The 16,388-nt window shown below is 44.9% G+C and overlaps 1 protein-coding gene across 4 annotated transcripts in view; it reads right to left on the bottom strand.

Moving 5' to 3' along the window:
- The window catches only part of LOC139749369 (uncharacterized), a 424,871-nt gene that overhangs the window by 393,955 nt on the left and 14,528 nt on the right, over positions 1-16,388 (bottom strand). For 2 of the 4 annotated variants that reach the window (XM_071663137.1, XM_071663143.1), the window contains exon 1: positions 12,339-12,570. The exons of 1 other annotated variant lie outside the window; for it this stretch is intronic. In XM_071663137.1, the coding sequence (XP_071519238.1) occupies positions 12,339-12,443 (105 nt within the window). In that variant the 5' untranslated portion in view covers positions 12,444-12,570. Of the gene's footprint in view, positions 1-12,338; positions 12,572-16,388 lie in introns of those variants that run through there. One more of the 4 variants, XM_071663145.1, reaches the window with a different exon arrangement.

Raw genomic sequence — 16,388 nt, 5'->3', positions numbered from 1 at the left:
AAATTATTTACTTTTGACCAATTCAAAAGGATGTGTTAAAAACTTAAAACTATCTATACAGAATTATTCATCTTGCTTTCATGTAAAGCATAACCTTTCTCAGTATATATATATATATATATATATATATATATATATATATATATATATATATATATATATATATATATATATGGGGTAAACCATGGAAAGCTGTGTAGGTATGTATATTTGCGTGTGTGGACGTATGTATATACATGTGTATGGGGGGGGTTGGGCCATTTCTTTCGTCTGTTTCCTTACGCTACCTCGCAAACGCGGGAGACAGCGACAAAGTATAATAAAAAAAAAAAAAAATATATATATATATATATATATATATATATATATATATATATATATATATATATATATATATATATTTCTCTTCACACATGTGAATTTCTCATCACAAATGCTATCATTACTTTATGGCCACAGAGAATAATTAACCAACCAAAAGACATTTTGCCAGCGTTCTCCAGCCTTGCAATCTAGCCCCATTCGACCCTCCACTGTGGCCCATCCATCCCCCAGCACTACCTGGATCCCTCAGTCACCCTTCCGTCCACGACCACCTGCCTGGGAATGACGTCCCACCTACAGTCTCACTCTGTGTGGCGTTTTTTTTTTTTTTTATGACCATTTCTTCACAAAATCATCACGACGCTGGGATGTCTCATCAAGTACGTCCCACATCTTGGCCTTCCTGTTGGCGAACGCCTCCGTTAACGGCTGATGTCGAGAGGGTCAAGCCAAGTGAACAAACGAGAGTAAACAGAGAGCTGCTCTACGTCCACACCCGTCGCCCTTAATGAGCCGGATGTGACAATCACCTTCCCGTCCGGTGATCCCCCCACCCCCTCACACACACACACACAAGCTCATCATCACACACCTCACTACTGGGATGAGCCTTTCCCATCTACCTGACTTACCTCCACCTTCATGTCCAACCCCACACCCCGCGTAACCCCAGCCCTTAGCCATCCCAGAGCCAAGCAGTCTCGTCTCGAACCTGTTACAAGATCTTCTTGCTTCCAACCTCCGGACTTGAACCCGTGAGTCTGAACCTTTTCCTTTCAGAAAGGGGTCTTAAGAGAAGACCACGACCCTTTCTGAAAGGGGTCCTGGGAGTGTTTATACATATATAAACACTTAGTGGCTTCAGACTAGCACACATGACACATTCTAATGAAATCTGGAGTTAACCTGGAATAGTCTTCGGGGGTCTTCTACCCCGAGAGCCAGGGCTTGTTCCAGGCTGCTGGGTTGGGTCGTTGGTCGATCCAGCTGTTGGGAGACGCGGTTTGCAGGCGGGCTGGTCTGGTACACTTCGTAAATACTTATCCAGAGCCTTCATAGATTTCTTTACTATACATCCTCCTGTGTCCTGACAAGTCATAACTTGTCTTCATCACCAAAACTACGTAGCTTCCAGGTCATCATAGCTGAGTCCAGCCACATCAGTACTTATGAGTTATTGGTTAACCGTAATAACTTCACCGTGCATATGTCATCAAATCAGTCAATGTATAATCTTGGCGCTCACCCAACTCGCACTCCCTCACAACTGATCAACTGCATCTGCCTTTCAATTAAGGAGACATGGACGCTCATACAGAATCTGAATTCAGTTTACTGGAATATGAATAATGAAAAATAGTCAAAATTTCACTAAAACGAATCCTGATCAGAATACAGATTACTTCTGACGCGATCACTTTAACACACACACACACACACACACACACACACACACACACACACATCAGGGAAGTGAAAAGCGTGGAAGATTGCATCAAATTACAAGGAGAACTTGACAGACTCCTGAGTTGGTATGATATATGGCTGACAGAGTTCACTCCGAGCAGATGTAAAGTAATGAGAAGGACACACGGCGAGAGATACCCCCCCCCCCCCTCCCCCCAGTGTGGTCATCCTGTAGCAGGAGATAACCTGCATCATGATCTCTGTGTGTGAGAGAGAGAGAGAGAGAGAGAGAGAGAGAGAGAGAGAGAGAGAGAGAGAGAGAGAGAGAGAGAGAGAGAGAGAGAGAGAGAGAGAGAGAGAGAGAGACTTGGGAGTCGACAGTGTCCCTAATCTATAACCAGAGTCACACCTCAGGAGAGCTAAGGTTAAGGACACCAACTGTCAGCTTGCAAACATCAGAATCACACTCAAGTACATGATAATATCCAGCGAACTGTTCACATCCTGCATAAATCGAACACTAGAACATGCTACTCAAGTTTGGATACCGTATCTAAAGAGGAATGAAGAGCTAATGGAGAAGACTCCTGTAGAAGGGCAACAAAGATGGCACCGACATTAAGGAGAGTGAATACACCCAACTTGGAAGAGAGAAGAGCGAGGGGTGATCTGATCAGAACTTAGGTTTTTAAAACAGATCGGTGACGAGGACAGTGAACAGTTCTTTGAGAAATGTAGTGATAGAACATAGAAAATAATTCCCTTCATAAAAAAAAAGAAACAGCATTTTGTTATTTTTCAACGTATCTTTATCAGATTCATGTGTACAGCAGAGAGGAACGCGAGGAACAAATGTTGTGATCGCTGAGCTGAACCCCGGCATCATTTCCAGATAAGCTCCGGCTCAGGGCCAGTGTGGCGGAAATAATACCTTGTGTATCTGTGTTGTAGCAACCGTTGTGTGCTATGGACACATGAACGATGAACGATAAGGTCAGGTCAGGTCAGGTCAGGTATGGTTAGGTAAGGTCAGGTAAGATAAGGCAAGGTAAGACAAGGTAAGGTTAGGTAAGGTAAAGTAAGGTCAGGTAAGGCAAGTTACCTACCGATCGAAGTGGTGTTGTGTAGCGACCCTCCCGCCATCATAGGTAGGAGTCTGGTGGTCGAGCACCCGTCCATGATGACGGCTGGAGAACGGGTTACCAGCACGACATCCCGTGCTTGTGAGGCACAAAGACAGGAAGGTGGAGCGAGGCACAGGAAACTCAATGCGCGGAAACAGGATACTTATGGTCAAGGGTAAAGCCGGTACTGAGTTTCTGATGGGGTAAGGATTAGTGGGAGGGGAGTGGGCGGCCGGTTGGAAATGGTGAGTGAGGGAGGGAGGATGAAAGGATGAAGGATTAGAAAACGAGAGGGAATATTTAGGTAATATCAAAGCCTCAGCATTGCGGTTTCTTGAATGAACATGACGTTATAAGAAAGAACATCTTAAACCACCCCCCCGCCGGGCCCAAGAGTCTTCACCACCTTGCCATGTACCATCATCAGAAACATGGTGCACGGTAGACAAGTTCAAGAGTGCACTGGACCTACAAAGTGGACCACACCAGCCATGGTTGTGTGGGCCTCAGTGAGGGATGCCTGCCGCTTCCAACACCTGGGTCCACCACCCACTCTGACAGTGGCCTATGAAAACCTTCGAAATCTTCGCCAGGTATTCACCAGACCTCGTAATTAAGAAAAGATCTTTCATTAAAAGAAAAAAAAATATCTTTAAGCTACAAGATATGCTTAAGAAAAGAAAAAAAAAAAACTCTGATGCCAAAGGAAATAATCCGGGCTGAACACAGCCCAAGTGTGGTGCTGTCTCCAGACGTATACATTAGGCACATCGTCTCTCACACTTGGGCTGAGCAAATACATTATATCCTCGCTTTCTCCTTCCAGGGCCAGAGTTCGCACAGGCCGAAAGAACATGATGGGGCAGATAGCAGGAGGGGAGGAACCACATCAAATACGACACAGCGCTGAAAGCAGTGACAGTAATGTCCACATGAACACAGAGGCATCCGACTTAAGCGTCATTTTCTTCAACTCGACGCCATTTAGAACACCCGGGGAACATTCTTCGTGACCTTCACGTCTGTTCATGTTCCAAAATGAGTGCGAGCTCAAGCTTAAAGAAAAGAGATTTCCAAATATGAAACTCTTACAGATGCAGAGGTCCATACCCAGCACCCGGGTTTTACCAAGTCTCAAAAAATCCTGGACTATTTTATCTATACTTCATGAAACACTGAGGTACCAAGAAGCCAAAGTAACATTAGACCACCTAAAAGAGTTTCAGACTGCAGGCAGGAGCGGTATGAAGTGTTAATGTCACCTACTGAAACTCTCCTTTAATGCAGGGTTAGAGAATGCGGGAGAACCTTTCACAGGCCTGGCTTAGCCTGTCTAAAACCAACACTGCTGGGAACGGCTCAAATATTCAGACTCCTCACTGGGCCACAGGGAAAAAAGTATATACACTTGGAAAACACACTGAAAAGCCTGGTGTCCAATCTCAAAGTCATTCCTTGCTACAGCAATACCTGAAGTCGTCTTTAAGGGGTCTTCAACCCCCACAGCCAGGGCTGGGCCCCAGACTACTGGGCTGGGTAGATGGTAGATGGCAAGGTGGTGAAGACTCTTGGGGGGGTTTAAGGTGTTCTCTCTCGTCGTCCATATGGCACACACGGATTTCAAAGGTGGTATTGTACACAGTCTTCCATGACTGTCGTGCCAGTAGCGTGTTAGTTCTGAATGTAGGTTGGGAACCAGACCTTCTAGAATTCTGCAGGTACAGATGATGATTCAGCTTACCCGTCTGCGATCCAGGGAGTACAGCCTCAATGTTCTCAGTCCTTTCCAGTAATTATGGACTATGGAAGATCTCTGGACACTTTCTAACTCGGCAGTTTCGCCCGCTAAGTAAGGCGACGTTAGAACACAACAATATCTTCAGTTTTGATGTGGCCAATGGAGTTTGTGGTTCTCGATTTGGGTTTGGCATATCAGTAAAACTATTCTGGGTTATTTGTCATTTCATCAATGGCTCTTTCCTCTTCTTCCTTTTGCTGCGTTTCAAATGACATTTCCAGTTTATGGTCTACTTCCGATACCACATTTGATAACTTAACCTTTCTTTACTGGGAGGTCTGTGGCTTACTTGGAAGGTCTGCAACTATTCTTCGCCTCCTGTAAAGTGGTGGTCTTCCTCGTTGTACTCTAGACCTTCTGTACTTTCTCCTCTCTGGTGTATATCCGCGGTGTTTGGGGTACCAAAATGGTCATGTCATCAACACCCACTCCTGCTCGGTTCTGATATTCACTAGACATCTCACTGATGACCTCCTCCTATTCTATATTTGTTACTTTTCATACTGGAAGTACTAAATAGACCTCCATGGTTACGCGCGTTTTGCCCAGACAGTTGAGCATCCATATTTGCTCTTACCTCACTGACTTATCTCCCCTGTGCATTTCTGGACGCCGTCTCCCACTGTACACTATCTATGGTCTAAAAATATTGATGCTACTATCAATGGTAAAAGCGAGTAGCCACCATACGAGAGGAGACACTATTTTTTTTTCTTTTTCGTAACATCTGAATGTATGCTAGGGGGAAAATCTTGCTGGAAACACACATTTCATGGGGAGAGCAGCGGGATAGCCGAGTGTTGCGGGGTTATGAGGTGATGTAGGGACGACCAGTGTTGCCTGGAATGAGGAAGAAGAAAGGCCACGCTTGACCGTCCGTTTTATATTTACGCTTCCTGGAAAGATACCTTTTCATTCCCTTTCGCTCTCTGTGAATTACATTTCTGAAACAACTTTTTTACGGTGGAAAAAACAGACGAGATAGGGAGTTTTCTCATATTTGTTTCATGTTTACGATCCATCAGAGTCCAGGCTCTCTCTCTCTCTCTCTCTCTCTCTCTCTCTCTCTCTCTCTCTCTCTCTCTCTCTCTCTCTCTCTCTCTCTCTCTCTCCCTGGGAACGTCAAGCGCCCCCCTTGCTGTTGGAATCTTACCTTCCAGCAGTCTTTAATCCTGGAAGAGAAGGCGCAAGGCCATGATGCCAACGTCCCTCCCGCCGGAGTCATGGTGAGTGAGGAAGCTCAGCGATGCACACCAACATGGAGGGACCACAGCACTATAAGAAGAATTCATATCCCTCAGCTGCTCACTATCACACCCCAAGTCAGTGCCTCTCTCGACCCTGGAATTCTAACAATGTATCCACTTTTTTTTTTTTCCATCTACTCGGTCAACTTATTACTATATGAAAGAATCGTCAGCTTAGGTAAAGAACCAACTTTGTGACCATATGTTTGATGGCTATCTGCCCAATGGGATCTGACGAAGAGCCTTTCTGACCAGCGTGATCCCCTTCTGCGCCATCACTCACAAGATGTGCACGGGTATACACAACAATATATGCCAGTGATACGAGTGGCATAAAACCACATCATGCCAATCTGTTCCAAACGGGTCAATGGTGTTTAAGGTCCTCCATCTTGAGCTTTCACACATGAATAGAAGTATTGTATCCTGTGTCACCCACACGTCTTAACTTTATCTTGGTCAATACTGTTAATCTCCTGGTGTCCTTGTTCACGCCGCTTCCACTTCTTTCAACGTTTATGCTCTCCTCTCCTGAGCGAGCCACGGCGTTTTTAAGATGGTTTGTTGTCCACATCTATTGACCACGGACGGAACACGCCCCCCTCGCTCCAGATGGGGGCCTTCTGCACTTTCTTCTCTTGCGAGGACGCGTCTGATGCATCTCTGTGCTGCTCTACACCTCAAACCTCTCCACACTGACTTCTGGAGTTTGCCCTCTGTAAGCATCACCACTGCATCGAAGATAATTCCCTGTTCAAAGTTAATTCTCTGTTCCACGACAATCTATTGTATCAAAGACAATTCACTCTATCAAAGACAACTCACTGTTTACTTCTCCCCCAATAAAATCATTACTGATAAAAATCAACTTTGTTTAAATACACCCCAAAGACGTCGCTCCCTGTGTTGAGTTGGTCTGCCATCCTGATACACATACCATACATACACTGGTCTCACGCCCTTCCTCTCCTCTGTTCCCCTTCGCTTAGTCTACGACCAAACTTCCTTACTACCAACCTGATATACGAGGCTGTTCGCTGCTGCAGGTCTTAAAGGGTTTTTAGCGTATGTTGTCCAACCTGACAGGTCAACCACACCTTAAAAGTAGCTTTCTATATTATATATATATATATATATATATATATATATATATATATATATATATATATATATATATATATATATATATATATATATATATATATATATATATATATATATATATATATATACATTTCTTTTTTCTAATAAGTCCCGAGGTGTCAAGGTTTACGCTATTGTCCCTCGTACTTCCATGGGCGTGTCTACTCCTCCGTGGACCTAATATGCATACTCTACCCAGTCCTTCATTCCGGTGGGGAATTATCCGTGCATGTAGGCTCGACACAAGACCTTCCGCTGGGTCCCACGCTGTATAGATATACGTAACCCCCGCCCCAGCTCCCTAATGAGGGCAACTTTAAAGTCAATTATCCCGTCCCAGCAATCCGGCTGTTTTAGTCAAACGATGCGGCCGGAAAATGACCTCTACGACGTTTCCACCTCAACATCTTTTACCCCCCATATATCGTGATGTTAACGCAGCAGTTTTCCCTTAAGGAAAAGACCATGTGGTTTGGGCCCGTATTAATTTCTCTCTCTCTTTTTTTTCCTATTTTTTTCAGCACTTAATCTTTCATCATCTTGGCTGACCCGACACCTCCCGTCCACGTTCCACCCCCCAGACCTACCTCTCCGACAGCCTTTATCTTGTGGGGGTCTGGAGAACTCCCTCCCTCTTCCAGCCGATCTCGCCTTCCACTCCATCTCCCTTAAGTTATCGCCGGCGTATTTCCCCCCCATTCAATGTTTCTCATGTATGAACGGATCGCTATTCACTCGGGCTGTATTCATTAACGGGTTATAAATATCCTGTGGTTTCTGGCAGTTCCCGACACAATCAAGTGCCTCTCCCAGGCGCTGTGTGAAGGCTGGTCACAAGAGACAACATGGGTTATGCAATATCACCATTTTTCCTTCTCTAACAGCTTCATCGTGGACTTCTTGACCTCATGGTGGTCACGTAAGTGAAGCATGCCACCCGCGGCCTCCAACAGCCTGCCTGAGGAGATGAGCAACGCATCCGCTTGACCTCAGGCTGAGGTTTAGAGAAAGAAACCTGGAAGCCAGCCATCGTAACGTAATGCAAGGTATACCTTCTTCTATGCTTCTCCCTACTCTTGATAACCCAACTTTGATTTTAGGAGCGAGTCTACCTCGCTTACCATCATCCGACAGTGAAGTGGGTCTTTTCACAGTACCAATCCCTCGGAGAAGTGCCTGTTCATTACCTCAGACAAGTGCCTGTTCATTACCTCGGACAAGTGCCTGTTCATTACCTCGCACAAGTGCCTGTTCATTACCTCGGACAAGTGCCTGTTCATTACCTCGGACAAGTGCCTGTTCATTACCTCGCACAAGTGCCTGTTCATTACCTCGGACAAGTGCCTGTTCATTACCTCGGACAAGTGCCTGTTCACTACAAAGAAGTTGAGGGGAAACTCAAGGAAAGGTTCATCCTAATCAGGAGGGTCGACAGACTTGGCTGATGATGTGTCAACGAAGAAGATTTCGAGGCATCGCAGAACGTCTGTAAAGTAGATTACCTCAAGAATCTCTACCATGGACGGTGTCAGCTGCTGTTCTACATGGGCGGCGTCAGCCACCTGTACCATGGGCAGCGTCAGCCAGCTGTACCATGGACAGCGTCAGCCAGCTGCATGATGTGGGACTCTATATAAGGTCCCTGGACACTTACCAGACTTCAGTGGTTTCAGCGGCGGGTTCCAAGCCTTCCTTGTTCAACATTCTGGTCATTACGTGTGTGTGTGTGTGTGTGTGTGTGTGTGTGTGTGTGTGTGTGTGTGTGTGCGGGTGATGGCACAGTATTAACTCTTTAAAACCTCCTGTATGTCGGTCACTCTATTATTTGTGTGTGTGTGTCCCTCACTCATGGGCTTCTCCAAAGCGTGGAGATATCTGACCCCATCTTGACCTGAAGTTCATTTGTGATCAGTAGACTCGTTATTATCCTGACCTCCCAGTGCTGCAATGTCTGCAATACGTCAACTGTGTAGTTTCAGCCAAATGGCCGCCTATATTCAATAAATCGTTCATTATCATTATCATTATCATCATTATAATATAGATACTCTCACATTTAAACACACACACACACACACACACACACACACACACACACACACACACACACACACACACACACACACACACGCACGTACTCTGCCCTGATGACGTACTCGTGAAGCTCCGGCGTCACATACAAATCCCCGGCAAAGGCCGTAAACAACCTCGGAGGAGCAGTAGCCCAGGGAACAGTGTACTCCCACCCCACACACACACATCACACACATTTATTTTTCGGACTGCATCTGAATGCTTCCCTTCCTCTTAAACTGGCACTGTGGTATCTTTGTCACCGAACGCCACAGGTCTTATAGTAGGCCCTGAAACACTTCCTCCTCTCTAAAATGTAAATGTCCAAGGGCCTGGCACTAGAAGGTACCCCCTCCCCTGAAGAACAGCCCTACAAATTCTTCCCCTCGGCCCTGAAATATGTACATCTACCCATTCGGGTTTAAACCTACTTGTCTTAAACATATATATATATATATATATATATATATATATATATATATATATATATATATATATATATATATATATATATATATATATATATATAGGCCCTGAAGGTGGGCTCTAAAGAGTACCCACGTCCCTGAAGACTACAAGTCCTCCAGACACGATGTAGAGCTTTCGTCCCTCACAAGACGGCCCTGAAAGCCAATCTCAACGCTAAATCAAACAGCTTCCTAACAGATGGTCTGAGGCATCTCCTCACATCTAACAAACCCAACTCCAACATCTACCTGTAAGAACCGTACCTGTGAATTCAACGCGCCAGACCAGCCAGGTGTCAAGGCTATGTGAGCCTTCTGACCGCGTCCTCCAACAGCAGCAGCTAGGTCACAACACGCTGTGACCTCCGAGACCATCGTAAGGTATACGTAAGGTAAGGTAAGGTGCCAGACCCAGCTGTTGGGGGTAAAAGACCTCCCAAACCATCTTAAGGTATACGTAAGGTAAGGTAAGGTCCCAGACCAGCTGTGGGGGTAGAAGACCTCCTAACCATCGTAAGGTATACATAAGGTAAGGTAAGGCCCCAGACCCAGCTGTGGGAGGTAGAAGACCTCCAAACCATCGTAAGGTATATATGTAAGGTAATGTAAAGCATCGAAAGGTATACTTTAAGTGAGGTAAACGGTCGTTATGAACCGTCAGGTATACTTAAGGTAAGGTAAACCGTCGTTAGGTGTAGGAAAGGTAAGGTAAAACGTCGCAAGGCATACGGAAGGTAAGTACCCAGCAACCGGGCTGCCGGCGTAGGGCCATAAAGCTGGAGGGATGTGTGAACTGACTGTGGAAACCGATACCACAACCCACTAGGAAATGAAGGCTTCAGTTACAACACTGGCGTATACCCCGGGAGAAGCCCAAATACGAGAGAGAGAGAGAGAGAGAGAGAGAGAGAGAGAGAGAGAGAGAGAGAGAGAGAGAGAGAGAGAGAGAGAGAGAGAGAGAGAGAGAATAGAGAGAAATAGAGACAATCATTAGACACTAGCACGATATCGTTGACCCCCAGATGGTGGAGACGGTGCCTGCCTGCAGTGTAGTTCGCCCTCACACCTGGACTTCGGTATGGCCACGAGAAACAACGCCGCTGCAATGTAGACACGGGAGGGGCACCGGATAATGGAATAGGTGTCAGAACACCTGAGAGCACTTTCCTCTGTCCCCTCCCACACTGCTGGTCTTCCATACGTACAGAATTCTAAGTCCAGGTGGGGATCTTGAGAGCACGACGCGTCAAGACACCGGTTTATAACCAATGATAACAAAACATGGGACGTAGGGAAGGGAAAAGGGTACATGTCCAAGAATGAGGGCAGGGATGGGTAGTTGTAAGGCTAGACGTCAAGCGGAGGAAGAGGTAAGGATAGAGTTGATACAATGGTTACACGAGGCAAAAAAAAAAAAAAAAAAAAGAAATAGGAAAATGAATAAAATAATAAAAAGATCTTACCACATTTCTGTGCGAAACATTATGACACCATGGACGAAGGACTTTGAGAAATGCCCATTGGTCTGGCCTTACCTTGTTAACCCTGCTTTCAGGATATTGTAATATATCGATTGCTTGCGACACTTCCTGTCATTTGCTATAATAAAAGTTATATTGATTTCATACATCGATGGAAATGTGTTTACAGTGAGTCTACCATGATTATAACGATATTTGCCTCACATCCACGCTTACCAACCCTACCGAGATTACACGAGCCGTATTAATCATTTCGAAATTCATCGCACCCATCTGAGAACATTCTTTTTTTTCTTTACCAGGAAGATACTTTTTTTTTTTACTGTGTGTACATGACCAACAGTACTGGATGAGGGCAGGAAAAATAGATGGCTAGATGTCCATAAGACACCAACATTAGATATGTGGCTACGGATGATAGAGGGATAGTTAGCTATATGCATGAGGATAGGGAACCTTGTGAAAATCTGGAACATATATGGGTTAGTGTCCAGCGGCTGAAGAGTGGATAGAAAGGATGAACATCTGAGAGAAACATGAGCATGGCTGAGCAAGTACAACATATAAGAGTACAGGTATTTAACAATATAGGGATGGATAGGGATGACTGGTGAAATATCCAGCAAGGATGTTGTAGGATAGTAGGTGCAGGGGGGATAGGAGTGAAAAGGGGGAAGATGATCCAGAAGATTGTAAGGATAGGAGACACACCAATACAGATGTCAAATGAATATGAACGAGCATGAAAGATATCCAGCACAGATAGGAAGGATAGATACAAGTCCAGCGGGTGGGATGGAAGGTGGAGGGGGTGGATGGAAGATGTTACAGAAGGACGGGCAAAAAAAAAAAAAAGAAAAAAAAACTGTAACAAGAAGCATTAAGGAAAAAAAAATGAATATATGGATAGAATAATCACGGGGATAGGCTGTCTAAATAAAGCATGAGGATAGGATGGATAGGGAAGTAGGAGGTAGGTGTATAGAAACTTAAAGACGGGGAAAACATAATCATATGACCAGGTTTTCACCAGGGAAATGTCTGGCTACGGAGCATGCAGACGAATGACTGCGAGACGGGCGATACAGTGGGTAGAAGAAGATGCTAAATGTACAGAAATATGGTAGAAGAAGATGCTAAATGTACACAAAGATGACGAGAGGGAAGAGTAACGGTGTCGTGATATGAGAGAGGGTGAGGAGGGAGAGGGGAATAAGAAGACTCCGCTGCCATGATAGGCGTACACTAAGGGTGGGGGATGGAACGTCCGTTACCTTGCTCCTGACGACGCCCCTGTAGAGGTTGTGGGCGGCGGCGGGCTTCCTCCTGCGGGTGCGGGCGGGAGACACCTGCAGCGCCTCCACCAGCGACGACATCATCACCGACAACACTACGACGACAGCACGACCACGACCGACATTGTCGTCCTCACCACCACCGACTCTACGACGACTACTACTACTGCTACTACAGAGAGGGGCTCGCTCCCCCTCCCTCCTCCTCCTCCTCTCTCCCCCCCTCTCTCTAAACCCCCCCTCCCCCGGGGCCCCTCACCACGGTACCCCTGGCATGCGAATCTCCAAACTTCTCAGTCGGCGCAAAAATCAGCTGGTGGCGCCCTGGGCAACGACTCCACACGCTGGGCTTGTGTATACTCTCACACACCGTCCACAATACACCGGCCGACATCCATGGACGACACCTGACCCCACCCCTACACTGCCCTAAAATGACACTTAATTAATCACAGCGGCGGGTTTTGGCTTCATTCAGATTCCCAACACAACACAGAAAAAAAAAATGATTTTGCTAATTCCTCTACTTCATAGGCCGTGTGCACACATGTTCTCACTCTTGCGAGGCCATATAGTGCCAAGGTTCAGGGTGCCATGTGAGGCAGGGAGTGCCAGGGCAACGGGGTGGCACCAGGGACACGGGGAGAAGAGCGCGGCACGGGCGTACGTCTGATCTCCCCAACACCCAAGTGTCAACTGAAGAGCTAGATGCCATGCTGGTGTCTGGTCTGGCGGCCCACCCCATCCACAGTTGCTTAGTCCCTATTTTATCTACCATTATTCCTCTCGTCTCTCCCCCAGCGACATACAACACGTCACATACATTCACCAACAAGGATGGCTACACGTGACGAGGGGTGGGTGGTGGGGAGAGCGAATACCTTACCCTCCCCATCGCATCATTAGGAAGCAAACCCAAGAAAGTTCGATCCCTGGTACATAATCCGTGGGATCCTTCAGCCACACAACACGGATGGAGGCTCAAAATAACGTGCAAATCTTGTTACAAAGTGAGATACGGGAGAGAGAGAGAGAGAGAGAGAGAGAGAGAGAGAGAGAGAGAGAGAGAGAGAGAGAGAGAGAGTATAAACAAACAGTGTCGGAGACATTCACGCTACTCTCGACATTCAATACTCTCTCTCTCTCTCTCTCTCTCTCTCTCTCTCTCTCTCTCTCTCTCTCTCTCTCTCTCTCTCTCTCTTTCTCTCTCTCTCTCTCGGGCGGGGAGATGAGACGCTCTCGTCCCCAGCCCGTGTCCATCAGCTGATTGTGTCCGCTGGCAGACTTTGCGTATCCGCCGCGTTCGCGCACGGCCGAGAGACGGCACAGCAGGCGGGCGGGCGGGTGGGTGGGTGGGTAGGCAGGTAGGTTCGGTTAATTTAACGGGACACAGCATTATCTCCCTGTCCAATTAACCGGAAACCTACTCACCCACGTCACTACTAAATGCTCTAAATACAAGCACACACACACACACACACACACACACACACACACACACACACACACACACACACACACACTCACACACACACATATAAATAATATATATATATATATATATATATATATATATATATATATATATATATATATATATATATATATATATATATATATATATATATATACACCACAAAGGAGAACTAAAGACGTGACCGCTTGCGGAATCGTGTATCGCCGACGAGAAATGTGAGACGGATCAAAAAAGCGACCCCAGGTTGTCACCAGACCTCAGGCGGAGGTCGGTCAAGCACAGGGAGTACGGCGGGACACGGGATGCTCCTCTTACGACGCTGTAACATCCGTCTTACAGCTGTATAATACAGTACCTTCTAGTAGGAAAATACAGCACCCTGTCTCGTAAAGATACAGCAGAGTACAGACGATTATTGGAACTACAGTTATGTAAGAAGCTTGCATCAAAAAAGCAGGTCATCCTGCAGAACAACATAATAATAAATGAATTATCAAATATCAAACTGATCTTTAAGAAAGGTGTGTTAAATGTGTTCATAAATCTCACGGTTTCTCATCTCCTCAAGGAGGATGCCTACTTCCCTCTTAATCTTATACTCAAACACATCTATTTTGACTACGGCTGACGACACCCACAACAGCATGATAGTCCACGACACTTGGACTATCATTGCTAATGTAACGTAATCATGAAGCTCCATTAACACAATCTCCACTGCTCATACAAGAAGTCAATTCCCAATACGAACTGCACATACAACACTGCAAGACCTTTTTCCCTTTGTAATATATATATATATATATATATATATATATATATATATATATATATATATATATATATATATATATATATATATATATATATATATATATATATATATATATCCTGGCCTAAGCCTGGTACCCATTTCATCGACCAGCCCCTTGGGAAGGATGAGCAGCTAGGCCAAGTGTGTACGAGCAGAGATACCGAGAAGAGCTGAGCAACGCGCACGCAGATAAGGTCTACCTGCAAATCTCTTCTAAACATCACCCTCCTTCGTTGCCAAATTTCACAACGCCACTACTCACCCGCGCATCGGCATACACATGGCGGTCATATAAACACATCTGGACGCCCCATAATAAATAATACACATCACGAACGCTATGCTTTCCAAACTATTCTTCGTCAGTGCAGTTACTCCGTAGTTTGACAGGGGAATCGCTCACTCCACCTGAGGAACCAAAAGCCTCTCCTCACCTACGCCTTTCCAAGTCCGTCGCAAAGTTGGCTTCACTAAGGCTTGGACCCACGGTACGAGCCTGACACACGTTGCTTCCAGTAGTTTGTGAGTGGCGACCAGCCACACGATGACTGACCGTTACAACACTCTCTCTCCTTGAACAGCGAAGCTGTGGAGTTCCCCTGTGTCTTTCCCTCTTCCTATAACCTCTCCACCTTTAACGGCGAAGTCTACAACATAAAACCTGAGCTGCTCAAATTAATCTCTACATTCTTTTTCTAAAACTCATCATTTTCCCTTCCATCCGAGATGAACACGACAGGGACAAGTCATTTTCCTGTGCCATGTCGTCAGCTATCTAAAAAAAAATGGCGAATAGTATGAAAGAAAAAGATACATATATATATATATATATATATATATATATATATATATATATATATATATATATATATATATATATATATATAGTGAACCTAAATTTCCTTTCTTTTCAATCTTATTTTCAATTTCTGTTCATTTATAAAAAGGTGGGCAGGTTGGAAACCGTAATAACTGTAATCACTATACAAATTCAAGATAAAAGGACACCGGATGATCCAAACTCGAATCGTAAGTGATGCAATTTGTAACGTATATTTTTGGAAGGGATTTCGTATACGTATATACGGTATATGAATAATCATAGGTTCTCAGCGTCGTACGTGCAACTTCAGTTACAGATAACAAAAGCACGGCGTAAAAACGAATACCATGAACCAGATACAATGTAAACAGTCAAAAGATTTCAAAATACTATCAATTTAATCAGTACTACACGAAAGATAACACAATGTAATCAAACAGTGAAATGAACACCATAGCAGTCAGCCTTAACCAGCATGTCTTCCTAACACCTACCACCTGACCCTTTCCCTACACCATTAAGCTTCACAACTCTACTTTCTCGTGTCTTTTCTAACACCTAACACCTGACCCTCTTTAAAGCAGGTTCTGCACTTCCCCCATACCTTATTCTTTTTTCCTTTCAGTCAACATTTTCTTTTATTTTTTAAACCTAATATATATATATATATATATATATATATATATATATATATATATATATATATATATATATATATATATATATATATATATATATATATATATAATTCCCTGGGGATAGGGGAGAAAGAATACTTCCCACGTATTCCCTGCGTGTCGTAGAAGGCGACTAAAAGGGAAGGGAGCGGGGGTCTGGAAATCCTCCCCTCTCTTTTTTTTTTTTTTTCCAAAGGAAGGAACAGAGAAGGGGGCTGGATGAGGATGTTTCCTCAGA

The sequence above is a fragment of the Panulirus ornatus genome, chromosome 7, assembly GCF_036320965.1.
Source record: "Panulirus ornatus isolate Po-2019 chromosome 7, ASM3632096v1, whole genome shotgun sequence".
NCBI classification, from domain to species: Eukaryota; Metazoa; Arthropoda; class Malacostraca; order Decapoda; family Palinuridae; genus Panulirus; species Panulirus ornatus.
The sequence above is the reverse complement of the archived record's forward strand: the minus strand, read 5'-3'. Positions and strand labels throughout refer to the sequence as shown.